The 27,863-nt window shown below is 46.4% G+C and overlaps 1 protein-coding gene across 2 annotated transcripts; it reads right to left on the bottom strand.

The window, feature by feature from the left end:
* Positions 1-9,755: 9,755 nt before the first annotated feature.
* LOC116943349 (protein FAM76B-like) lies at positions 9,756-27,854 on the bottom strand. 2 transcript variants are annotated; one of them, XM_032956174.2, is made up of 10 exons: positions 27,690-27,835; positions 25,091-25,199; positions 24,727-24,791; positions 15,815-15,869; positions 13,803-13,958; positions 12,250-12,404; positions 11,830-11,913; positions 11,020-11,155; positions 10,479-10,580; positions 9,756-9,931 (listed from the first exon to the last, which is right to left on the bottom strand). In XM_032956174.2, exons 2-10 carry the CDS (start codon positions 25,112-25,114, stop codon positions 9,839-9,841), a joined length of 870 nt encoding a protein of 289 aa, XP_032812065.1. In that variant the 5' UTR covers positions 25,115-25,199; positions 27,690-27,835; the 3' UTR covers positions 9,756-9,838. The 2 variants fall into 2 exon arrangements, with proteins under 2 accessions (XP_032812065.1, XP_032812064.1); XM_032956173.2 differs by lacking the exon at positions 25,091-25,199 and having other exon boundaries at positions 27,690-27,854.
* Between the last annotated feature and the right edge of the window lie 9 nt (positions 27,855-27,863).

The following is a 27,863-nucleotide window of genomic DNA, read 5'->3' as shown; positions in this document are numbered from 1 at the left end:
ATTACACAAACAAGACCGAAAGTAGGCAACAAGTATGTGACATTTCTTTTGACACGATTTTTCGTGTCAAAAATAGGTGTGAAATCATTCAATGCTGACTATTCAAGTTTATTTTGTTTAACTGGGTGATAACTCAAGACACCAGGACGAATCATTCAATGCTGACTATTCAAGTTTATTTTGTTTAACTGGGTGATAACTCAAGACACCAGGATGAATCATTCAATGCTGACTATTCAAGTTTATTTTGTTTAACTGGGTGATAACTCAAGACACCAGGATGAATCATTCAATGCTAACTATTCAAGTTTATTTTGTTTAACTGGGTGATAACTCAAGACACCAGGATGAATGTTAATGGCAAGAGAGTGGCCTGGATCACCAAAATGACAAAAGGAAAACCAGCAAAAATAAGATTTGCTGGCTGGCTGGCATGTGGTGCGTAATGTGCATCTCAGGTCAGTGAAACACGGCACGGACAATGAACCACCATGCGGTCCACGTTTTTATTTCTCTCCCACACATCATCATCATCATCGATATCCACTAACCAAAAGAATGTCGTATAAAAACATTACAGAGTAAAAAAATAAAATCTCCACCTACTCTACATCTGATCAAGGACTAATAAAACAAAGTTACACAAAGTTGAAATTAGGCGGAATGTTCTAACGTCATGAACTGACGTCGCGTTTTTTCACTGAGAAGGCATTTTCCATACCGCTCGTTGAACAGCAGCCCACATGTATAAGAATAGGTTTTATCCTTTCTGGCAATAAAACTGTTGTGTCAAGATGTTAAAACACCAAACTGAAACCTTTCGCAAGGAGTCATGTCTGCATTAACCACATACACTTGTGGCGAACATGCAAACCAAAAACATGCTCTGGTAGTAGTAGAGGCATTGTCTTTGAAACTGATTGGTCCACACCAGAGACAGCTTTCTTTAGAGCCTAGTCTCAAACAGTGTTAGACCAGAGGACGCAGCTGCATCGAGGGACCTCCCTTGCCATTACCAAAATTTCAGAATAGGTTTGACCCTTTTTGGCAATAAAACAGTTTGTGTTAAGATGTGAGAACACCAAACTGAACCCCTCTTTGCTGTTTGCATGTTTGCCACAAGTATCTGTGGTTAATTGAGACGGATTCCTTGTAAAAGGTTTCAGAATGGTGTTTGACCATCTTAACACCTTTGTGATTATATTCTTGGTTCTTTCGGTAAAGTCACGTAGAAGGGAAACAATAAAATAATAATATAAAACAATAAAATTCTCACGACGTTTCGACTGCAACACAAGCAATCATCATCAGGTGTGAAAACCACAGCAAGAAAATTTGAAAAGTGCTAGAAAGGCTAAAACCAATTCTTATATTCTGAACACTGGCAAGAGAGGTACCATAAAGTCCACGTGTAGTAGCTTCCCACCATACGAGGGGCATCCCAAAAGTATTTATCAACCCCTTTTTAGATTATATATTATATTTACGAACGTCTCTTTATTCGCAACATGCTGACAGTAGAAATATAATTGACATCATAATTTATACTTTTTGTTTTTTTCGGTAAAGTCACGTAGGTAAAATAAAATAAAATAGAACAATTAAATCACGACGTTTCGGAGGCAACACAAGCTTCCGTCTTCAGGTGGAACAGTCACAGCAGAATATCTGTGTCAAGTGCACAGTTCCGAGACGACTTGGATTATATATAGGTCAGGGGGGGGGGGAGCCAGAAAGGGACGTGGGTGGGTGGGAGGGCTGAGTTAAGCCGCCTTTTGTTAAACTGCACAAAAGCGGGTAAACAACCCTTTTTCGCCACCCCCCGGAAAAAACCCCGCCGCCAGAACACCAAAAGGGTTGTTTACCCGCTTTTGTGCAGTTTAACAAAAGGCGGCTTAACTCAGCCCCCCCCACCTACCCACGTACCTTTCTGACTCCCCCCCCCCCCTCTGACCTATAAATAATCCAAGTCGTCTCGGAACTGTGCACTTGACACAGATATTCTGCTGTGACTGTTCCACCTGAAGATGGAAGCTTGTGTTGCCTCCGAAACGTCGTGATTTAATTGTTCTATTTTATTTTACCTACGTGACTTTACCGAAAAAAACAAAAAGTATTAATCCTTGCAGTCACGAAAGCTTAAAATCTAGAATCATAATTTATAACTATGTCGTTTGAGAGTAGTGTTAATTCTGCAGCAGGTAGTGAGCAGCATAAACGATGTACTTGTACCATCATGGCAGAGACCTGAACACATCTTTGTGATTGAACTTTGGCTTTGGCTGCATGCAAGCCAGCTGCACCTCAAGTCAGGCTTCACCAATGCCAAAACGTTTTATCTCCCTAGAATCGCTTGAACCAGTCCCCCCACACATTAACATGTCCTCCATACAAAGGACGCGATCTCCCATCAAGCTCGGCAGCCCTCTCACGCCGTTTCGCGAGAAATTCGACAGCACCTGTCCCAAGGCCTAGACATCCCCCCATGTATTCCAGACCTGGATATTGGAAGGAACCCAGTGATCAGCCAGGATGTTGTGGGCAAGGTGTGTTTTACCCATACAGGGTGCCTTTAAGAAAAGCCGAACGAGTTAGATGAGTGGGTTTATAATTTCTCTGATATTCGCACTACGCAGAAATGGGCCATTGGTGAGGCTGAACTTCTAAAATGTTATTAAACTGCACAATTACCCCACTAACTGAATGGAATTTCCAATGAGGCTGGTGCAATGAGGCTGGTGCTGGTGCACTTTGGTTGCATGAGTGGCATGTCCTCATTGGCATAATCGCTTCATTATGTTTGCCTGTAAGGCTGAGAGCAGATGGATATGGTTAGAATAGTGGCTGGAGTCTCAGACCAAATCCCTGCAAAATCACCACAAGCGATTTCCACCTGAACAATCGTGCAGCAGATGTTCGTTCGATCCTCAATTCGCTTGTCCTGTTGAGGGTCGCGGCGGCAGCATGTTGAGTCGGGTGGACGAGACCTCCCTTTCCCCGGTGACAGACTCTAGTTATTCCTAGGGAATTCCCAGTCATTCCCAGGCCAGCCGAGCGACATAGTTCCACTAGCGTGTCCTAGGTCGGTCCCGGGGTCTGCGCCCAGTGGGACGTGCCTGGTAGGAAACCAGCGGAAATCTACCGGGGGGCATCCTTACCAGGTGCACGAACCACCTCAACTGGCTCCTCTCGACCCGGAGGAGCAGCAGCTCGGCTCTGAGGCTCTCCCGGATTACTGATCTCGGCAACCGTGCAGAGAAACCTCATTTTGGCCCCTTGTACCTGCGATCTCATCCTTTCGGTTATTACCCAAAACTCATGACCATAGGCGAGGGTGGGACTGTAGATCGACCTGTAAACGACAGCTTTGTTCGAGAACTCAGCTCCCACTTAATTACCACAGAATGGTACAGCACCCGCAACACTGCGGACGCCGCACCGATCTGCCGGCCAATCTCCCGTTCCCACTTACCACTCGCAAAAGAGACCCTGAGGTACTTAAACTCCTCCACGAAGGATAGCTCTTTCCCCCCCTCACCTGGAGAGCACAATCCACCGTCTCCCGGTAGTGAACAATGACCTCAAGTGCTCATCCTCATCTCAGCCGCTTCACAATCGGCATCAAACTGTTCAAGTGCACGCTGGAGATCACAGACTGATGAAGAAAAGAAGACGTCATCTGCAAACACCAGTGCGCCTTGATATCCTGTCCATGAAAATCACAAACAGGGGTGGAGACAAGACGGTCTTCTTCAGGTGGAGAAAAAGCAAGAAGGCCGCTTGTGTTGCGATCGAAAAAAATAACTTTTCTCTCCACCTGAAGACCGCTTGTGTTGCGATCGAAATGTCGTGGGTTTTTTTTGCTTTAAATTTAGATTTTTGTTTTATATCTACGTCATTTTACCGAAAGAACCAAGAACAGGAATTCCTGAAGTCACGAAAGTTTTAAGTCAAAATTTAGCTGGTCCATTGTTCCACGAACCTGACGAAATCCACATTGTTCCTCCTGAATCTGAGGCTAGACCACCGGGCGGAGCCTCCTCTCCAGCACTCTGGCATAGGCTTTACCTGGAATGCTGAGGAGTGTGACCCCTCTGTAGTTCGGAGCACACCCTCTGGTCCCATTTCTGAAAAATCGGGACCATGACTCCAGTTTGCTAATTCAGAGGTACTGTACCCGCCGTCCATGTAACATTGAAAAGGCGTGTAAACCACAACACTCCTACACTGTCCAGCACTTTCAACAACTCTAGGCCAATCTCATCCACCCCAACAGCTTTGCCGTTATGAAGGCCCTTGACTGCTGCAGCGACTTCAGCAGGCGTACTGGATCCAACCCCCCCCCCCCCATCTACTTCCAGGGCTGCCTCCTGAGAGGAAGGCATGGACACGTGGCTAAGGAGTTCCTCAAAGTGTTCCTTTCACCTCTCGACTATCTCCTTAACTTGAGTTCAATGCTACACCACCCTTACTGAGAACAGCCTGGGCCAGGTCCCGTCGACCCCTCCTAAGGCGTCAGATGGTTTGCCAACTGCCTTCAGGCCACAGATTTTCGCAGCTGCATCGACAATTAAGGTCCTGAACATCGTCCACTCGGACTCAATGTCTCTGACCTTCCCTGAAGTGCAAAAGTTTACCCAGAGGTGGCAGTTGAAATCTTTCTGCATTGGGTCTCCCGCCAGACGTTCTCAGAAAAGCCGCACTATTCGTTTGGGCCTTCCACGTCTATCTGGTCGGTGCCCCAAGCGTCGGATCCAACTTACCAACAGGTGGTAATCATATTCTTAGTTTTTTCGGCAAAGTCACGTTGAAGGGAAACAACAAAATAATAAAATATATAAAACAATAAAAAAAATTCTCACGACGTTTCGACCATAACTCAAACGGTCGTCTTCAGGTGTGTTGGTTTGCATAAATTTATTTTTAAACGGTGCATTTATTTATTTATAAAAACGTTAGCGCCACGCGCAACGATTTGGCAGTTTATTTAGGACTAGTCCATCTATATTCTGAAAAGAGGGGGGAGACGAAATTATTTAAGTATGCTGTCTGAAAGCCACTGTAAGCGTGAACAATCAATTAAGACCTGAAATGGTTTATCAAATCTTTCCAATGATTGCTAAGATAGAATCCATCTTCTCGGTTGAAATTGTCTCTGTGCTTGTATATGTGGATAGCCTCATGAACGAATATCTCATGGTAGCCAGATGGCTTACAAAGAACCTCTGTCTTGGAAAAGTCAATGGCATGTGAGCCTACTGAATTAGAACAATGATCTGCCACGGCCGAGGTGTTGGTCCTACCGTGTTTAAGGTCTGCTTTGTGTTCACGAATACGGTCCGAGACATGGCGTTTGGTTTCTCCAATGTAACTACTACCACAGAGGCAACTTAGTTTGTAGACACCAGGGTATTGTATGTCCGGAATCACATCTTTTACAGACGGAACCAGATCACGGATTTTATGTAATGTGTTGAAACGGACCTGGATCTTGTGTTTATTCAAAATTTTGGAGATATTTTTTGTGATCCCCGCAATGTAGGGTAAAGTGATGGTTTTGAAAGGCTCCTCTAGAAGGTTCTTCTTCATGGTTTTAGTGATAGTTTTGCGGATTGTATAGTCGGAGTAACCATTAGCCCTAAGAGCTTGGTGTACGTGCTTGAGTTCACTGCTTATGTGTTCCTGGTCGGATATGCATTGGGCTCTATGATACAGAGTCTTGATGAGAGAATTCTTCTGTGATGGATGGTGGTGGGAATCCGGTTTCAGATAAGCATCCGTATGGGTAGCTTTCCTGTAGACAGAGTGGCTCATTGAACCATCAGGTCTCTTTTTAATTAGGACATCCAAAAAAGGTATCTTGCCATCTATTTCGACTTCCATGGTAAATCTGATGGCTGGGTGTATGGAATTGATGTGGTCGAAGAATTGGTCTAGAGCAGGCCGGCCATGTGGCCAGATGACAAAAGTGTCATCCACGTACCTCTTCCATAAGGTTGGGCGCAGAGTGGCAGTCTGGATGGCGTCAGTCTCAAATTGCTCCATGAAAATGTTAGCTATAACTGGAGAAAGGGGGGAGCCCATTGGGGTGCCCTCAGTTTGTTTGTAGAAAGTTCCATTCCAAGTGAAGTATGTATTGGTTAAACAGTGTCTCACCAGGGGGGGTACCTCAGTGTTTAGTCTTTGATGAACCAAGTCTTCAATGATTGCAATGGTGTCAGGTACAGGAACCTTGGTGAATAAGGAAACTACATCAAAACTGACAAGCAGGTCGTCTGGGGACAGGGAAATACCCTTGATTGTCGATACCAGGTGAGTAGAATTTTGTACCGCAGAGGTAGTCTTTCCAGTGAAAGGACGCAGGATTTCAGACAAAAAACGAGCTAGTTTGTAGGTGGGGGAGCCGATAGTAGAGACTATGGGACGAAGGGGTGTATCTACTTTATGTATTTTTGGTAAGCCGTATAATCTTGGTGGCCTGGCAGCAGAAGGTTTCAACGAAAACTGTTTAGATTGATCAATTAATGCGGTTGAATCAGAAATTATTTTGTTGGTTTGTGTGACGAGGCTGTTGGTGGGATCTCTTTTTATTTTTGCATAACTACCATCGTCGAGTAATTCTTTAATTTTGTTGTTGTATTCTATTTTATCCATGATGACAGTAGCATTGCCTTTGTCAGCTGAGAGGACTACAATATCATTCCTCTTTTTTAATTTATATAATTCAAAACGCTCATCTTTGCTGAGGTTGCTAGCTGGCATCTTAGCGTTTATGAGGGTTGCAGCGATTTCAGATCTTGCTACGTCTGCAGCGATGTGACCCAGGCCCCTGAAAGCAACGTCTACTTGGGCAATTATATCATTAACTGGTATGTGTTTAGGTGTGACTGCAAAGTTTAGACCTTTAGCTAAAACGGATTTCAGACCATCGGAAATAGAACTGTTTATGCGATTAATTACGACTTTGTTAAAGTCTAACTTTTTGGTGTGTGGGTCCGGTCTTTTGTTGAAGAGGAGGTTAAATTTGGAAATCAGGTTTTCCTTACATTTGGTCGACATAGTAGCAGCTGAAGAGGCAGTCATATTGTCTACATGTTCCCAATCCGATGTGGACATTGTTGCCGTCAATGATAAGTGTGATTTGTAGAGTGTCTTGTCTAACTGATCTAGTTCGGTGCGTATAAGTCTGATTTTTTCTGAGATAAGAGCTAAGCTAGTTTTGAAAAGAATTCGTTTCGCATTAGAAGAAGTTACAGCAGCAGAGGTCAGTGTAATCAGTTGACAGCACTGCCCCTCTCTTCACCCGAGTGTCCAGAACATACGCCCTTAGGTCAGATGATACAACTATAAAGTCAAACATTGACCTTTGGGCCCAAGGTGCTCTGGTACCAAGTACACGTATGAGCATCCTTGTGTTCGAACACGGTGTTTGTTATTGACATTCCGTGACTAGCGCAGAATTCCAATAAAATCTCCCCATTCGGGTTCAAATCAGCGGGGCCATTCCTCTCAATCACGCCTCTCCAGGTATCTCTATCGTGCAGCAGATGCCACCCTAGATATGCCCTTATGTGGTAGCCCATTGCACTATGACCCTGCTCGCAGATATCTAGGGGTTATGGGTAAAAGTCTGACCTTCAAGCCTCACACAACAGACCTTTGAAAAACAAAATAAAAAATCCCCTGCTACAGAAATGTGTAGGAATAACCTGGGGCGCTTCAGCTTAAGTGCTGAAAACTGCTGCCCTATCATTGCTGTGATCAGTAGCAGAGTACTGAGCTCCAGCCTGGTACGGGAGCTCGTACACAAAACTTCTATAGGCACAACTGATTAACGTGATGTGCATTATAACCGAAACACTGAAACACCAATCCCCTGGATCCTGTTCTGGTCAACATTTTGCAATGAAATATGCACTCAGATGTGCAAGCTTAAAGAGAGTTTACATGTTTTCTTGCCAATGACAACCTACTCATCAACCAAGACCTCAAAAGTGTACATTACCTTGCCACCGACTCAAGTCCCGATCCCCCTTCTGGGATCGTCCTGTCACCATCCTAAAATATCACTGAGATCCCGAAGAACACTGGCGAACAAAGTGGAACGACGTGCAAATCCAAAAAAAACACCTCATTCAAGACCCAAACATTGCACCTTTTGGCTTTGACATTTCTCGAAGACACTGATGCACCATCAACCACGTGGAAATTTAAAGAAAAGCCACAGTAGTGCGATTGTGGCCATGCAACTCATTTCGCAAACCACTAATCTGCGCTGCTTCAATGGAGAAATAGCAAAGCTACACAAACTCTCATGAAGCCCTCTTGTGGTGAGCAGACCTTGACACTGGCATTTAGCTACTGAACATATTGCTATCATACACAAGAATAGAATAGTGGCATGTGCCCATTGGCTAGTTGATCCTATGGAGGGACTATAAAAGACACGACCACACAGCAAAGAATAGAGGCCCAGGAATACCACTCGTAAACAAGACATTATCAGCTCATCAACCCAATACGAACCACACAGCCTGTGGGAGACAACCAAGTGATTGAGGCCCACTGTGAGTACAACCTATTTGAAGCAGGGAGAGGCTTACTAAAAAGGGTATTCCAGGTTGTGAGTTAGATCTTTGGGGTTTCTTCAGTGGTGCATGGGTGGCTGGCTGAGGTGAGCCACAGAAGCAGCCACACAGTCGGGGTAAGGGCAGGGGTGCGTTCTGGAGTGGGTGCAGGGTAGGCAGACCCTGGCACGAGCAGCTACCCGTATTTCCTTGGTGATGCCAATCCTTAAGAGGATGAAGCATGCTCACCATAGGGACGGTCGAGTTGCCTACCTTGATTTTGTAAGCGTGGTGGCATGGCGGTTACCTGTAAACGCGTAAATTGTGGTTGCATGTAGATAAGACTTTGGCCAAATGAATGCATGTGCTGGTAACGCTGTAAAGGGACTAATAACGGTTCTGTGGAGGACAGCAGAGTTCTGTCACTGGTTTTTGCAAGCTTATGGGAAGCATTTTGGCTTGTGTCAGCAATAGGGGTGGGTGATAGGGTGCATGTTTAGGTAGGGGAGCAGTAGTGTAGCGGTTAGCACACTGCGCTACAAACCTAGCAACGAGAGTTCGATTCTAGCTCATGGCCAAGAGCAGTGATGACTATCGGAATGAGTCCTGGGCCGCTCCTAGGCCGACTCAGCCTCAAATGAGTATCTAATGTGATGTAAAAACATTGCCACTCGGAAGACAAAGGCGGCCGGGCGTGGTGCTGAGCATCCACCTCCTCGTGTGCCGTGCTGGCCTTCATAGGTGCTCAGTAACAGCACTTGCCCCAAGAATCTGTACAAGCTAGAAGGGGGATATTTGTCTTTGTACAATGCATCTGTTTTAGCCCTACCTCACTTGGGCGGTTGGTTGCACAAAATTGGTGGAATTGTGAAGTTGAGCAGCACAATAATGGTCTATCGGAGCGTAGTTTTGTCCCAAATCCCGCAGCACTGCTAACCCCACCACTCGTCCCCATTGTGCACCGTCGTTCCAGCTGGCAGGATTATATTAGTGGTGCGGGATATAAAGTCAGTCCGCCACAACGCCTCTCAGCTTGAACTACGCATCCGCTTTAGCCACCTTGTTTGTGATCACGTCAGTACACCCCCTTCGAGGCGACAAGCGATACTGCGCTACAACCCAGAATGGCATTGAACATGATCGCACGCTACCGTAGGTTTGTCAGCACAATAGACATCAACGCCGACCTTCAGTACATACCTCTTTATATAAAACCCAGGGGTGACATGGGGAAGGGTATGAAGTGAGAACGAGTCATGGGGATCTGGAGGTTAGGGGGACGAGGAGGTGCTAGTCAGGGTCCTCTCTGGCTTCTTTCCCTTAGAAAGGCTTGACACCTGTTTGAGAAGTTCCCGGTTCTTCACCTGAATGCACAAAGACAAACTTACATTATCGACCACGATCTATCTACTCCTGGACGAAGGCCTCTCTCACGGTTCCGCGATGTAAGGATCCACCTAACACCTTCACACGGGCCGATTTCCCCAAGTCACTGGGTTCGTAGCGCAGTGGGCAAAACCACTGCACGAAAACTCACAATTTTTATATGTATAAATATTCACACATTTTGACGCGTATGCACTCAGCAGGCTAGGTGTGATGCAGTTACAGTGTTCAACTCACAATTGGAGGGTCCCAACTTCAAACTGTAGTTGAGGATCGACTGAGCCCATCATCCCTCCCAGATTAACAAACTGAGTACCATATTGTGGGGAAGTTGACAGAAGCCTTCATGTGTACAGATTGCCCTCCTCTATGGGAATATGCAATTTTCACCATTGGCTCACGGCTATGGACAGAAATGCGCACCGCCCCATTGCTCAGTTGAACAGGAAGGTGCTTGGCCTTTCCTTTGATTGGCCGGTAATTGGTCATTGTGGGTGGGACAACTGTGCTGTCACCACTGGTTACCTGGAGATGCTCAATGGATTCCTTGTGCGTGCGCTCCATGTTGTTCATCTTGGTTCGGATCAGGTTCTCCTGGTACTGGAAGTCGGCCTTGATCTCTGTGAGCTACATACGCAGACACACACATACAAAGAGCTCCTGTATAGCCTGCACAGACTGTTGGGGTAAGTGCTGTTGGTGAGCAGTTATGAAGGCCAGAGCGGTACACAAGGGCCAGCACCACACCCCACTGCCTTTTGTCTCCCGAAGTGGCAATGTTGACAAACCACACCAGGAACTAATTTGAGGCTGAGTCGACCTAAGGGAGGCCCAGGACCGGTTCAAATATTCATTACTGGTGTTGGCCATGGGCAGGAATTGAACTCGAGTCGCCGGGGTTCGTAGCGTAGCGTGCTAACCGCTACGCTACGCTACTGCTCACACACAGGCAGAGGGACACGTAAACAAGTCGGGCGTCGCCAGGAGACGGTGCGGCACGGATCGCGAGCCGCAAGCACGGTGGGGGGGGAGGACGAGGGGAGCGGTGGCGAGCGGCGCCACCCACCTTGCGATCTCTCTCCAGGATGAGCCCCTCCTTCTGCTGGAGCTGCTTCTTCAGCAGAGCCACCTCCTCCTTGAGCTGAGTGATCAGGATGAAGTTGTCCGAGCTCGCCGAGTCCATGGTGGCGTCACCGGATACGCTGCACCACGCACGAGTGACACGCAATAGCGGCCGGCCGAGCGTCAGTAGATGCTCGGAAAGAACAGTGCCTCGCGCTGACGAGCGACGCGGCGATCCACGGGGAGGAGGGGAAAGCGGTGTGGGAGGCTGAGTGCATGAGCCAAATATAAACCAAACACTCGCCCTGCACCTAATCTAAGCTACTCGCCAGCCATCGTGCCAACCAGCCACGAGTTGTTTGTGCTTCTCAAAGTCCTGACTCACCACTCACACTGCCACTCATGTGAGTTGAAACCCTAATCAACTACCTTAACGGTCACGATTATTGGCCCTAAGCATAAACCTAACTAACCAGCTACTAGCACTAGCATTCACACTGACCCTATACCCTTAACCCAAGTCTGGTGTTTCTCCAGGGCTTCAGTACGCATTCAGTCGCATCCATTTTGGTTTTCACAGCACCGCAATACTTCTAGCACAAAAATATCAGACACCCGTACACTGTGTTGTTTAGTACCGCATAGCATTGCATCGTATATTATTGCATCGTATAATATATTATCGTGCAGTTTAGTATTGTATAATATTGCAATGCGTTGCATGGACGAGTATTGTGTGGTATTGAATCTGCAAGCACAGGTGTCTCCGTGGATGGGCACGTGAGCCCTGTGTGGGTGCAGGGGGGCTGCTCGCCTGTCTCCATTGCTGGGTTTGTTCTCCACCTTGGGCTTCTTCTGCGGGGGATCGTTCTGGGAGGCAGGGCCAGGAGACTTGTGGCTGAGAACGTCACAACACGGCACACACATGTAGGTTATACTCGTGTGCTGGGCGTACTGGCAGTGTGTGCTGTGTGCACTGTGTGTGCTGGTTGCGCTATATGTACTATGCATGCTTGTACACGGTGTGTATTTTGCTTTCTGGCGGTCTGTGTACTTTATGTAATGGCTGTGTGCATTGTGTGCACTGTACATACTGTGTGTTCTGTTTACTGGCTATGTGCAGTGTACTGTGTGCACTGGCTGAGTGGTGTGTACTATGCATACTGTGTGAGCTGTGTGCTTGTGTACAGTATGGTCTCTGTATGTGCTCGTGTACGGTGAGTCCTACACGTACTGTCGGTGCGTGTGCTGTTCCTTGCGCGCCCCATGCCGCTCGTCCTGGGAGGAGCGGTGCTGCGCTGCCCCCAGCCCTCGGTGCTGCTCTTTGGCCTTCTGCAACACGCGGCGGTATGACAGCGTGCACAACCAGCACAGCAGCTTCCCGTCCACCTACAAACAGCAGAAACAGAGCACAGCACCTGTACAGTACATGTAGCACATGCAGAGTATACGTGACACAACCCACCCATGGCATTGCAGCTGCCGATCTTCCTAGAAACAGGAGCACAGAACACAGCACCTGTACAGTACATGTAGCACATGCAGAGTATACGTAACACAACCCACCCATGGCATAGCAGCTTCCTGTCTACCTAGAAACAGGAGCAGAGCACAGCACCTGTATAGTGCGTGCAGCACACGCAGAATACATAGCACAACTCACACACAGCACAGCAGCGTCCCATACACCGAGAGACAGCACACATACAGCATATATAGCACACACACAGCATAGCAGCTTTCTGTCGACCTGACAACAGCATAAAGCACAGCTTACATGTGTAGTGTAGTAGAACGACACTACTGTGTTGGCTCGGTATGGGGGCTGTAGGCGGGTGTCACGGAGGTTGTGTCAGGCCGTGACACTCTGCGTGAACCCAACAGGACACGTGACCGGATAAAGGGGGGCCAGGGGCTCCAGGGGGGTCACGTGGTTGGGGGCTCGGGCCTTCCCGAAGGATCGGGAAGGGGGGCGTGGCCTGGGGCTGAGCCGGCCACGCCAGGGTGGTTATAAGCGGGGTGTGGACGGAGAGCTGGGCTGTTCTGCGCTGTTCTGCTGGGTCAACTCTGGGATGAAGCCAACATCTACGATCCTCGGTCTCCGGTCCAGTGATGTAGTATCCCCGTGTGTTAGCTAAGTAGGAACGGTGGTTACCACCCTATGTCGTTATCCTGTTAATGTTAAGAGTTACCCGTTGTGTTTAGGTGATAAAGTGTTGTCTCCAAAGTCCAGTGTGCGCCTGAATTTAACCGACTACACATGGCATACACAACATACAACACTAAGCACCTACAGCCAAGAGGCAGTGCTTAAAACAACGCGGTGTTCTTGCACTTTAATTGCACGCAGGTGAAACGCTGCCATAGCGCTCAACATCTAAGCATCTGCCTGCTCTAACTTGCAACAGGGTGGTCTCTTCTCCAATGGCAGCCCTGAGCCGGTAGTCGGACGCCAGACCCGAAGAATGACCACTGTTGCAGTCCCACAGAGCGGTACTCATATTACTAAACCCATAGAGTTAATAGAAAAAGGATTCTTGAATTTAACTGTTGACCCGATTCATGGCAATTAATAAATTCATGTGGTAAGGGGAAAATGTTGCATGCCTCTTGTCAACGAATTTTGTTACCGGAGCGCATCAGTTGCCTCTTTGGCCATGGCTACAATTTATTATTTTTAGCGAAGCCGCAAAGTCTTGTCGAATACACAGCGTAGGAACACGTCGGCAACATGTGCTACATTTTTTGTTTTCTAATCGAAAGGCATGGCGGAGTGCGTGGCCGCACCTTCTTCTTGCTGTCGTCCTTGCGGTCGAAGGCGCACCTCTGCTTGCACTGCTCGCAGGCGAGGGGCAGCCCATACTTCTTCTCCGAGTTGGTGCAGCGCTGGCACTTGGTGCCGATGAACGCCGCGATTATGTTACAGTACTGGCACGGCTTGGGCTGCGTGCACCACACGAGCACAAGCTGTCGTCAACGCCGAGCCACGGAAAATGGCACCGTCCAGAGGTGGGCTGTGGCTGGGTTGTTTGTGCAATGAAGCATAATAATGTGAATGATTTCAGCAGTCAACGGCATCGAAATAGGCACCATTTAACATCAACAACATAAGAAAAACATTTCCAAATAAAAATTTAAATCTTCCGATTGTACCATTGGGGTCATGTCATGTGAAAAAAATGTCCATTCAGAACTATTGTACAGTAATGGATTGACCTGTGTGTGTTACAGAACAGTCCATGGAAAGTGATATTATACAACTGCTTCCCAGATCTCTTCGAGTTACCTTTTTATCCATACACTGTCCACCAGAAAAGTGTTCATCACATGGCAGTCAAACCGATATCGAATCTCAGAGCCTGAATTCACCCAAATTAAGTGAAAAACCCAGACATAATACATGTTTTTTTGAGTGTGCAGTATATGGCAACTGGGCTGAAACCATCAACCCACTATACTTGACAACCCAGTATAATCATAGGAACTAGAAACCCGGATTTGAACCCAGTTTCGTAGTCTGAGCCACCTCCACACCATCCCAGGGTTTAATTTTTTCCCATCTCAACTACCAACTTAGAAAATGTAATTATTCACAGAAGCAACCCAAGAAACAAACCGCTTTGTTGATACGTAACTTGAAGATACATATTTTTGGTTGTGACCTAGGCTTCCTGACAGGTTACTACAAAATCACTGTTAAGTGAGTTGCCAACACACTACAGTGATATCACTGCAGTGACGTGTGGAATGGTTCAGTAGTCAAACTGCAGTGACATCACCAGAGGGCACTGCAGTTTGTCACCTTAAAGTTTTATTTTCCAGCAACAAAGCTTCAACAGGTTACTACAAAATCACTGTTAAGTGAGTTGCCAACACACTACAGTGATGTCACTGCAGTGACGTGTGGAATGGTTCAGTAGTCAAACTGCAGTGACATAACCAGAGGGCACTGCAGTTTGTCACCTTAAAGTTTTATTTTCCAGCAACAAAGCTTCAACAGGTTACTACAAAATCACTGTTAAGTGAGTTGCCAACACACTACAGTGATGTCACTGCAGTGACGTGTGGAATGGTTCAGTAGTCAAACTGCAGTGACATCACCAGAGGGCACTGCAGTTTGTCACCTTAAAGTTTTATTTTCCAGCAACAAAGCTTCAACAACAAAGCTTCAAACGTGTGTCATACAGCCATTGGCAAAAAGCCAAGGTGCGTTTTTACACGTAAGCAGGTATTTGTTGTGACCCGTCCTCATTAGCCAGGGCACAGAGCTGGCACTGCCGAGATTCTAGGCTTGAATCCAGGTTTCAGGTTTCAACAACCTGTGATTAAACGGGGTTCTCAAGTGGACTGAGTTTATGGTCTAAGTCCAGTCACCCATGACACAAAACAAATCGTGTTAATTTTTGTTTCGCTAAATGCAGGAAATCCAGCAATGACAAATGTTGGTTGTCTGCCATGCGATGGACCTGTTTACATGATGCCACATGGGAAAGTGCAGCGTCACTCGCATGTGGATGAGAGGTGACTTGACGGGATCTCGCAAATAGTTATTTGATATCACCTTCCACGGGACTGTTCTCTAACACGGGGTGTTGTACTGCTCTGAGAGTTACAAAAATGGACATATGTATATCTCATGACATGACACCAACTTTACGTAACTTTTAAAAGGTGTGCATTGCATGTTTCTCTTCCATCCTAGTCTAAAACGTGTATGCTCATGAAAAATATTTTTTAGCGTTCAAAGATCCCCGAAACGACTCGTGGATGTTTTTGAATGCAACAAAAAATACACTTACCGTGCCATACAGCTTCACGTTCTGTGCACACTTTTTGCAGATGGTGTTGGTTTTGCTGCAGGAAAAAATAAGACGCAAGTAGAACACGGGTTGAATGTGGTCAGCCTCTTTGTGTGTAGTGGGCCCTACTAAAAGAGATTTAAGATTTTGCGAAATAAAATTCGACTGGCACACAACGTTAAAGGGAAACATCACCCCCAAAATATAAATAGTTCTTATCTTGGAGAAGTGCACTCAGACTCTGGCTCCTGCGTCTTTATGATCCTCGTGTGACGTCAATGTGAAATCACTGTGCTTTCAAATGTCAATGCGGTTACGGCACAGCACCTAAACAGGCTTTTCAAGTGTTCTTTTTCTCATTTAATAAAGCTTCAACCCAGTGGCAGACTCCCCAAGGTACATAACCTGGAAATACATCTACAAGAACAGTTGATTTAGCTGTCTTCCGTTTAATAAACGAGTCCAATGTAGAACATCTTAAGTAGGAAATGGTTGGGTCGTGTTGTGTGCACAAGTAATGGTTAAAAAGAGGAAGAAACCAGTCGAATTCAAGCAGAACTCTCGCATTCTTATGTAGTGCTCATAACAAAGTTAAACATGTGCATACACACGGGTATATATATAACTCGACTCATAAATACATGTGTATTTGGGTGCCACTCAATATGCAAAAGTGAAGTTTCAGTTTTACGTGTTCACATCCCACTCTCAAATGATTATTTTGGTGTCAACAGCTGACAATCTCATTCAAATCTATTGACATTACAGGTTGGTCAGAATCCCCGCCTCTTCTTATGTGGCTATGCCTCGATACTATGACTATATATTGACTGTAAACAGTATTGAGGGATTGTCTTTAAAAAGCTGTGCTTCAGTTTAACAGGACAAAAAAAAATAAAACCAAGAGTAACTTAGAAAATAACAAACTTGAATTTCGGTTGGCACCCCAATACAGGCATCCCTTCATTTACGAACGTTCGGTTTACGAAATTTATCGTAAATGCAAATCGACAAATTGTGCACACTTTTCGATGAACAAAATCGAATTTCCGCTAGAACAAAATTTAACATGGCACGCGCCATGAAATCAAACCAGAACCACCCGAGAGGCTGCGTCATCCATCCGCGACAGAGTCACGGTATCTCTACAGTGCAACAGTAATGCCTCCACATCACCTTAACAGTCATTCCAACAAGCAGCTCTGTTGTGGAGTTCCCCGATTTTTATTTAACGCAATTAATTGAAGGTTTTTTATTCTTTGATTATTATTTCTGGATTGTGAAAGTGAAAAAGATGTATATTTTTAGGTTAGGAGTAGAGTTGGAATGACTCTGAAACACATCCCAATTTTTTTGTATTCATGGGAAAAGCCATTGCCATTCACCAAGTTTCGTTTTACGTGTTTTGAAGAACGTATCCCATTCGTAAATCGAGGGATAGCTGTACAGTGCATACGTGACATCAAGAGAAAGGCTATATGTCTTCCTGCTCAAATGAGCAATGGGATGGCACTCATTTCTAGACATGTAACGATTCACACTCACTGGAGTTTGATGAATTTTCATGATTTGCGGTTCAGATGGGAAATTTTCACATGTTTTTACTATCTAATTTGTTAAATTTTGATTTAAAGCTTTCGTGACCGCAATAATTCATATTCTTAGCTCTTGCGGTAAAGTCACGTTGAAGGGAAACAATAAAATCATAAAATATATATAAAACAATAAAATTCTCACGACGTTTCGACCATAACACAAACGGTCGTCATCACACCCGTGCTGGTGAGAGGGGCCTGCTGTTCAGCATACCCGTGCTGGTGAGAGAGGCCTACTATTCATCACACCCGTGCTGGTGAGAGGGGCGTGCTGTTCATCACACCCGTGTTGGTGAGAGGGGCCTGCTGTTCACTCCCATGCTGGTGAGAGAGGCCTACTGTTCATCACACCCGTGTTGGTGAGAGGGGCCTACTGTTCGACACACCAGTGCTGGTGAGAGAGTCCTGCTGTTCAGCACACCCGTGCTGGTGCGAAGATGGCGCTGATGATGGTAGCCTCAGCCGGTCGGTGCGCCCTGTTTTGTCTGTCAATTCAGTGTTTTGCCAAGATTTTCAGAGTTCTCTAACAAGAGACGAACTTTTAAATATCAGGGAAACAACTCCTGTGGATTTAATTCCTACTTTTCTGCTTCCAGCGGCAGAATTAGTAGGCATTCTAGTCAATGCCGCGCTAGGCTTTGCTCAAGCAACGAAACGCCGCCCAAGGGGTAAACGGTCGGGGGCTCTAGTACGGCTACGCAGACGCGGGATCCGAACAGTGCTTCCGAGCTTTTTCCTCTCCAACGTACGTTCACTGTACAACAAAATGGATGAACTTCAGCTACTGATGGTAAAAAACAAAGACTTTCTTTCAGCTTCTGCATTGTGCTTCACGGAAACATGGCTGTGTGATTTGATTACGGACACTTCGCTACAACTAGCAGGATTCCATCTTGTAAGATCGGATCGTGACATAGCACTCTCCGGCAAGACGAAAGGCGGTGGTATTTGTTTTCACATTAACAGTGGCTGGTGTGTAGATGTCACAGTGATTCTGCAACATTGTTCTCCACTCCTTGAATCAATTTTTATAACCTGTAAATCGTTTTACTCGCCTCGCGAGTTCGCGTCGCTCATTTTGGTCGGAGTTTATTTGCCGCCTTGTCCTCAGGTTAAAGAGGCCCAACGCATGCTCGCCGATCAGATTCTGAGTGTGGAGCGAGCAAATCCAGATTCGTTGGTTATCGTACTTGGCGAATTTAACAAAGGTAATCTCAGCCACGAACTCCCCAAATACATACAATTCATTAAATGCCCAACCAGAGAAGGGAACACTCTGGATCACTGCTACACTACAGTCAGTAGAGCCTACCACGCCGTCCCCCGAGCAGCACTAGGACACTCTGACCATGCCATGGTCCACCTGATTCCTGCATACAGGCAGAAACTAAAACTCTGTAAACCTGCTGTGAGGACATCTAAACAGTGGACCAGTGAGGCTGTGGAAGATTTGCGGGCGTGCTTAGACTGTACTGATTGGGATATGTTCACGACTGCTACCAATAGTCTGGATGAACTCAGAGGCTGTGACGTCCTACATCAGCTTCTGTGAGGACTGCTGTATCCCAACACGTACCAGGGTGAACTTTAACAACAATAAGCCCTGGTTCTCAGCAAAGCTCAGAAGGTTGAGGTTGGAGAAGGAGGAAGCGTTTCGGAGTGGAGATAGAGACAGATTCAAGGAGTCGAAGAACAGGTTTAGCAAAGCGGTGAGAGAGGCTAAACGACTGTACTCAGAGAGACTAAAACACCAGTTCTCTACAAACGACGCTGCTTCTGTCTGGAGAGGGCTCAGGCAGATCACCAACTACAAACCCAGAGCCCCCCACACCACTAACGACTCCCGCCTAGCCAACGACCTGAACGAGTTCTACTGTAGATTTGAAAGACAATTGGACTGTCCTGAACCACCCCTTCCGACCCAAGAGGCTCCATCCCCCACCAATACTACAGAGACGACTATCTCCTTTCAGGAGGGAGAAGTTAATAGACTTTTCAAGAGGCAGAATCCACGCAAAGCAGCCGGGCCGGACTCTGTCTCTCCAGCCACCCTCAGGCACTGCGCTGACCAGCTGTCTCCGGTGTTCACCAACATCTTTAACACCTCCCTGGAGACATGCCATGTACCAGCCTGTCTCAAGTCCTCCACCATCATCCCTGTGCCCAAAAAGCTAAGGCCAACAGGACTAAATGATTACAGACCGGTCGCCCTTACATCTGTGGTAATGAAGTCTTTTTGAGCGCCTGGTCCTGGCACACCTCAAAGCCATCACAGACCCTCTCCTGGACCCCCTTCAGTTTGCCTACAGAGCCAACATGTCTGTTCAAGCAGAACTCTCGCATTCTTATGTAGTGCTCATAACAAAGTTAAACATGTGCATACACACGGGTATATATATATATATAACTCGACTCATAAATACATGTGTATTTGGGTGCCACTCAATACGCAAAAGTGAAGTTTCAGTTTTACGTGTTCACATCCCACTCTCAAATGATTATTTTGGTGTCAACAGCTGACAATCTCATTCAAATCTATTGACATTACAGGTTGGTCAGAATCCCCGCCTCTTCTTATGTGGCTATGCCTCAATACTATGACTATATATTGACTGTAAACAGTATTGAGGGATTGTCTTTAAAAAGCTGTGCTTCAGTTTAACAGGACAAAAAAAAATAAAACCAAGAGTGACTTAGAAAATAACAAACTTGAATTTCGGTTGGCACCCCAATACAGGCATCCCTTCATTTACGAACGTTCGGTTTACGAAATTTATCGTAAATGCAAATCGACAAATTGTGCACACTTTTCGATGAACAAAATCGAATTTCCGCTAGAACAAAATTTAACACGGCACGCGCCATGAAATCAAACCAGAACCACCCGAGAGGCTGCGTCATCCATCCGCGACAGAGTCACGGTATCTCTACAGTGCAACAGTAATGCCTCCACATCACCTTAACAGTCATTCCAACAAGCAGCTCTGTTGTGGAGTTCCCCGATTTTTGTTTAACGCAATTAATTGAAGGTTTTTTATTCTTTGATTATTATTTCTGGATTGTGAAAGTGAAAAAGATGTATATTTTTAGGTTAGGAGTAGAGTTGGAATGACTCTGAAACACATCCCAATTTTTTTGTATTCATGGGAAAAGCCATTGCCATTCACCAAGTTTCGTTTTACGTGTTTTGAAGAACGTATCCCATTCGTAAATCGAGGGATAGCTGTACAGTGCATACGTGACATCAAGAGAAAGGCTATATGTCTTCCTGCTCAAATGAGCAATGGGATGGCACTCATTTCTGTGTGAATCGTTACATGAACCTGCTGTGAGGACATCTAAACAGTGGACCAGTGAGGCTGTGGAAGATTTGCGGGCGTGCTTAGACTGTACTGACTGGGATATGTTCACGACTGCTACCAATAGTCTGGATGAACTCACAGAGGCTGTGACGTCCTACATCAGCTTCTGTGAGGACTGCTGTATCCCAACACGTACCAGGGTGAACTTTAACAACAATAAGCCCCGGTTCTCAGCAAAGCTCAGAAGGTTGAGGTTGGAGAAGGAGGAAGCGTTTAGGAGTGGAGATAGAGACAGATTCAAGGAGTCGAAGAACAGGTTTAGCCAAGCGGTGAGAGAGGCTAAACGACTGTATTCAGAGAGACTAAAACACCAGTTCTCTACAAACGATGCTGCTTCTGTCTGGAGAGGGCTCAGGCAGATCACCAACTACAAACCCAGAGCCCCCCACACCACTAACGACTCCCGCCTAGCCAACGACCTGAACGAGTTCTACTGTAGATTTGAAAGACAATTGGACTGTCCTGAACCACCCCTTCCGACCCAAGAGGCCCCATCCCCCACCAATACTACAGAGACGACTATCTCCTTTCAGGAGGGAGAAGTTAATAGACTTTTCAAGAAGCAGAATCCACGCAAAGCAGCCGGGCCGGACTCTGTCTCTCCAGCCACCCTCAGGCACTGCGCTGACCAGCTGTCTCCGGTGTTCACCAACATCTTTAACACCTCCCTGGAGACATGCCATGTACCAGCCTGTCTCAAGTCCTCCACCATCATCCCTGTGCCCAAAAAGCTAAGGCCAACAGGACTAAATGATTACAGACCGGTCGCCCTTACATCTGTGGTAATGAAGTCTTTTGAGCGCCTGGTCCTGGCACACCTCAAAGCCATCACAGACCCTCTCCTGGACCCCCTTCAGTTTGCCTACAGAGTCAACATGTCTGTGGACGATGCAGTTAACATGGCCCTCCACTTCACCCTACAGCATCTGGACGCCCCAGCATCCTACGCCAGGATCCGGTTTGTGGACTTCAGCTCTGCCTTCAACACCATCATTCCTGCCCTGCTTCAGGACAAGCTCTTCCAGCTGAACGTGCCATACACCACCTGTAAATGGATCACAGACTTCCTGTCTGACAGGAAGCAGTGCGTTAAGCTGGGAACACAAGTCTCTGACTCCAGGTCCATCAGCACCGGAACTCCTCAGGGCTGCGTCCTTTCCCCTCTGCTCTTCTCCCTGTATACCAACAGCTGCACCTCCAATCATCTGTCCGTCAAACTATTGAAGTTTGCGGATGACACCACCCTCATTGGGCTGATCTCTGGTGGGGATGAGTCTGACTATAGGTGGGAAGCTGACAATCTGGTGACCTGGTGTAGCCAGAACAACTTAGAGCTAAATGCTCTAAAGACAGTTGAGATGGTTGTGGACTTCAGGAATACAGCACCACTCACCCCCATCACCCTGTTAGACTCCACAGTCAAAATTGTAGAGTCCTTCCGCTTCCTTGGCACTATTCTCTCCCGGGACCTCAAGTGGGAATTGAATATCATCTCCCTCACCAAGAAAGCTCAACAGAGGATGTACTTTCTACGGCAGCTGAAGAAATTCAACCTGCCAAAGACAATGATGGTGCAATTCTATACAGCGATCATTGAATCCATCCTCACCTCCTCCATAACCGTCTGGTACGCTGCTGCCACTGCCAAGGACAAGAGCAGACTGCAGCGTATCATCAACACTGCTGAGAAGGTAATTGCCTGCAATCTACCAACCCTCGAGGACCTGCACACGACAAGGTCCATGAGGCGAGCGAGGAAGATTATGGCCGATTTTTCCCACCCTGGACACTCTCTGTTTCAGCTACTCCCCTCCGGCAGAAGGCTTCGGTCCATCAGGACCAAAACCTCACGCCATAAAAACAGTTTCTTCCCATCTGCTGCTGGCCTGTTAAACAAGGCCAAGGGCTTACACTGTTTTTAACATTTGATCTACAGAACGACACCTTGCCGATATTAACTATGTTACTCTATTTGTATTTTTTATTTTTTAATTATATCTTAAAGCTATTTTATATTCGATATTTATTTAATTTTATATACTTCAGCCCCTTGGTGTTAGACTTTTAACCCTTATTATAGTAAGACTTGTTTAAAACTTATTTAAGATTTTAGATTCCTATATGTTGAATGTATGCACCATCCTGCCAAAGTAAATTCCGTGTCGGTGTGAACTTACATGGCGAATAAAACCCTTTCTGATTCTGATTCTGATCAGGTGTGTCGGTTTGCATTAATTAATTTATTTTCGAACGTGTATTTATTTATTTATAAAAAAACGTCAGCGCCACGCGCAGCGATTTGGCAGTTTATTTAGAAGGACTAGTCCATCTATGTTCTGAAAAGAGGAGGGGGGAGACGAAAAATTAATGTATGCTGTCTGAAAGCCACTGTAAGCGTGAACAATCAATTAATACCTGAAACGGTTAATCAAATCTTTCCAATGATTGCTAAGCCAGAATCCATATTCTCGGTTGAAATTGTCTCTGTGCTTGTATATGTGGATAGCCTCATGAACGAATCTCTCATGGTAGCCAGATGGCTTACAAAGAACCTCTGTCTTGAAAAAGTCAATGTCATGTGAGCCTACTGAATTATATCAATGATCTGCCACGGCCGAGGTGTTGGTCCTACCGTGTTTAAAGTCTGCTTTGTGTTCACGAATGCGGTCCGAGACATGGCGTTTGGTTTCTCCAATGTAACTACTACCACAAAATCTTGAATAAACACAAGATCCAGGTCCGTTTCAATACATTACATAAAATCCGTGATCTGGTTCCGTCTGTAAAAGATGTGATTCCTGACATACAGTACCCTAGTGTCTACAAACTAAGTTGCCTCTGTTGTAGTAGTTACATTGGAGAAACCAAACGCCATGTCTCGGACCACATTCGTGAACACAAAGCAGACCTTAAACACGGTAGGACCAACACCTCGGCCGTGGCAGATCATTGTTATAATTCAGTAGGCTCACATGACATTGACTTTTCCAAGACAGAGGTTCTTTGTAAGCCATCTGGTTACCATGAGAGATTCGTTCATGAGGCTATGCACATATACAAGCACAGAGACAATTTCAACCGAGAAGATGGATTCTGGCTTAGCAATCATTGGAAAGATTTGATTAACCATTTAAGGTCTTAATTGATTGTTCACGCTTACAGTGGCTTTCAGACAGCATACATTAATTTTTCGTCTCCCCCCTCCTCTTTTCAGAACATAGATGGACTCGTCCTTCTAAATAAACTGCCAAATCGCTGCGCGTGGCGCTGACGTTTTTTTAATAAATAAATACACCGTTTAAAAATACATAAATTAATGCAAATCGACACACCTGATGACGACCGTTTGTGTTATGGTCGAAACGTCGTGAGAATTTTATTGTTTTATATATATTTTATCATTTTATTGTTTCCTTTCAACGTGACTTTACCGAAAGAGCTAAGAATATGAATATCTAATTTGTATTCTCATTTGTCTTGTTTATACTGTTTTATTCATGTCATTGGCCTTCACGTCACATGAGCTTATAATTTTCCGACATTGTCAATAATCGGTTATCATGTGCATGTGTCAAATGTTTAAAACATTAATCAATACATAGTTACATACCTACCAAATTATATTTCCAGCCCCTGAGCTTGTGCTGAAAATTCCACATTTCCATGGCAGGGCCAAGGCTTTCCATACCATAACCAACTGCTCATGGCTCAATAAATGGTAGGAGCGTTGGCGTGCCGACTCACCCTCCAACAATGATTTTAACTTTTGATCTGCTGACTTTGACTTAAGAGCTATAACCAAAGTGTTGGCCTGCTCAAAATACATAAAAGCACACATTGCAACCGAGCGAAAAACGAAGGGTGACGAGCATGTGTGTGTGGCCTGCTCTGAGCGCCGGGCCATGCGGCCCCTCTTCCACTCTGGGGTTTCTCGAGATGCAGCAGAGCAGCTCACCTCTCCTGCTGGAACTCGGTGCGGCAGTAGGTGCACTTGACAACAGGGTGAGCGATGCGACAGTCCTGCACACAAGGGAACACACGGGGGCCACGCAGGGGCATGTGGAGACAAGTGGATGAAACTTCACAACAGTGGAGGGGGGGGGGGGCCTCAGCTCGCCTTTGGTATCCTCAGCGCTGCAGAGCCCCGTGTTGATGTTGCCCTGTAATAGTGATGTTTTTTTGTGTATTTGTGTTGTTGTTGCTGCTGTGCTGTTTTGTAAAATAGTTCGGGGGACTGGCTCAACGGGATCATCCGTGGAACAAATGAACTTAAACAGTGTGCGGCACATGTCTTATGTGGAAATCCACCACTTGCTTACCCTAGCTGCTGCCGAGATCCTCATCCATGGCTTCACGCTATTGCAAGGTCCTCAGTTCTCTCATCTTCAAACTCCAGTTGATCCAAAACTCTGCTTCCAGACTCCTCACCTGCACCCATGATCGAGATCACAGGACTCCAATACTCCAGTTTCTCTATTCACTCCCAATTCTATCCCGGATCAATTTCAAGATCTTACTCACCGTCTTCAAGATGGACTCGTCCTTGCCTACTCGGCTCATCTCATTCTACTCCCCTCTACATACTCCCCTTCGCGTACTCTCTGCTGCAACAACCGAGGCATTCTGTGGAAACTCCCATTCAACTGTCACTCAGAGGGATGTCGCTCATTCTCCTCTGCTGGCTCCAATCGGGAATTCCCTTCACTCCAACGGCGCGGCCGACTCTGTTGCCCCTCTTCAAGCACAGCTTCTAAATTTGTATTGGCTCTTCTGCCTATGACCGACTATACTCACATAGAGGACCAAAGGACGCATAGAGCACCATAGACTCACACACAGATGTACGACAGCTTCTGTCAATAAATATTCCCATTGTTTCTTGTACAACGTCTTGACATGTGGTCGCATTTAGACGCTAAGTATTCCAAATTGAATTGTATGGTGGCGTGAATCCACAGAATCTACACCAGTTTGACCATGTAGACACCAGTGACGTGCGGTGAGGTCAATGGCTGGGGAGGCACTGGCGAGTATCAGAGGCAGATTTACACACGGGGGGGAGGCGTGTCCTCACTGAGGGGGCGTGTCCTCAGAGGGGGCGTGGCTGACACGCCCCCCTCAGTGAGGCAGATGTGATAGCTGCCTCCCCTGGTGCTTTTTCATTGCAGTTTCATGACGAGACCAGCGAGCCTAAATATCTTTATACACATACGTGAAATAAGTTACCTGGAGTATGGAAGGCGAGGACATGTAATGAAGGGTTCTACAAACATCACATTGGTGACACATAGAGAGAAAGTAACAGGCACGCGCTTATTGCCCATGCTCCATCCAGTTTCTGAGGGGTTGCGCAATCAGAGGGGAGGCTGAGCTCGTCGCTGCCTCACCTCTCGTTTCTTCCTGTATTTGCAGCGGAACGCCGCAAATTTGGCGATTTTGACTCTAAAAATGATTGGAATCGTACAGAAATTAAATTAATAACACAAATTAGTGGAAAAAATATGTTTTTGTATTTGGTAGTATTTTTTTTTTTACTTTTAGTCACAGCTGTTTTCATTGGGAGTATAACAGGGGAAGCTCTGCCTCCCCTGCCTCCCCTGACCGCACGTCCCTGGTAGACACTATCGTCGTGGTGCAACTGGTGTTGTTGTCAATCCACTCTGGTTCTGTAAACACGCTTCAGTGTAAATACTGTGTTGTTACCCGAGCCCCGAGTTATCTCCTTCATCCCATTCACCACCCCCCCCCCCCACCCAGGCCTCCTATCATTGATCCCTTTCATCTCCATCCCTATCATTGATCCCCAAATCTCCATTTGATTCCCTTCATCCCAATATCTCCCCTTAATCTCTTCACTGATCCCGTTAGGCTCCAATTCTCCCTTTGATTCCCACATATCCCCCTGGATCACGCTGTGATCCTATTGATCCCAAATTCTCCCCTCGACTTCCCCATCTCCATTTCATCCCAATCTTTTTTGGGTTTGACCAATGATCCCCTAATCTCCACTTGATCGCGTTAGGCTCGAAATCTCTCTTCGATTCCCCCATATCCCCTTCAACCACCGTGCTCAGGCATGGTCGCTCCCTCCACCCCACTCATCTCTCTCACCCTCATCTTATCTCCATGTATATAAAAGGCAAACTTGTGAATGTGTCTGTTCAAAATGTTTAGCGTACTTCCCGACATGCAACAAACTTGAAATTTGCCATGTGGGTACTTTCCACACTGTACACCATGCAAAAATTATAAAAATACACTTTTAGTTTTTTTTTAAGGGGGGGGGGGGAGCTCAATAATGAATATACTTTTTGCACGGCCAGTGAACTGTGACGTCAAATCGGTCACGTGACCCGCGCACGTGGAAGCGTAACGCATTGTAGTGTAGCGGTTAGCGCTACGCTGCGCTACGAACCCGGCGGCCCGAGTTCGACTCCCGCTCACGGCCACCACCGGTGACGATTAATTTTTTTACCGGTCCTGGGCCTCCCCTAGGTAGACTCAGCATCAAACGAGCAACTGCTCTGCTGTGTGAACTTCGCCACTGGGGAGACAAAGACGGCGGGCGTGGTGAATCCAGGTCCCGGGCGAAGCCGGGTAGTTACCGCTAACTATATATATAGTTTAACATATATATTTTACCAAGGCAAGGCCCGCTGAGCTATTACAAGGCTCTTTTTTCAGAAGCGACCTGGCCAATCACAAAAGAAAAGCCCCAACGAAGTGGCGGCTCGTCAAAATTGTATCCGACAGTAGCCGACCGCTCGAAACGCGTGGCGGTGATTCTCGACGTGGAGGGGATGGGGAACCGGAGGACCCGGAATAATATAATAAATCCACGAGACCACGAAGGATGAGGAGGAGAACACCTTTAGTTCACCCCGCCTCCCTCCCCCCGCCTGCCCCCCCGTCCCCCACCTTGCACAGCTGCTGGCTCTGGGAGAGCTCCTCGAAGGGGAATCTCTGGTGACACTTGGTGCAGGCGTACAGAGCGGACATCGCGGTGATGGTGGTAGCAGCGAGACGAAGTGATGGTGGTGGGGGGAGAAGAGACCGGGAACGATCCTAGCGATTTCTGCATGCCGATTAACT

Source organism: Petromyzon marinus, chromosome 17, assembly GCF_048934315.1.
Source record: "Petromyzon marinus isolate PM22_M1 ecotype Great Lakes invasive population chromosome 17, UKy_Petmar_22M1.pri1.0, whole genome shotgun sequence".
NCBI classification, from domain to species: domain Eukaryota; kingdom Metazoa; phylum Chordata; class Hyperoartia; order Petromyzontiformes; family Petromyzontidae; genus Petromyzon; species Petromyzon marinus.
The sequence above is the reverse complement of the archived record's forward strand: the minus strand, read 5'-3'. Positions and strand labels throughout refer to the sequence as shown.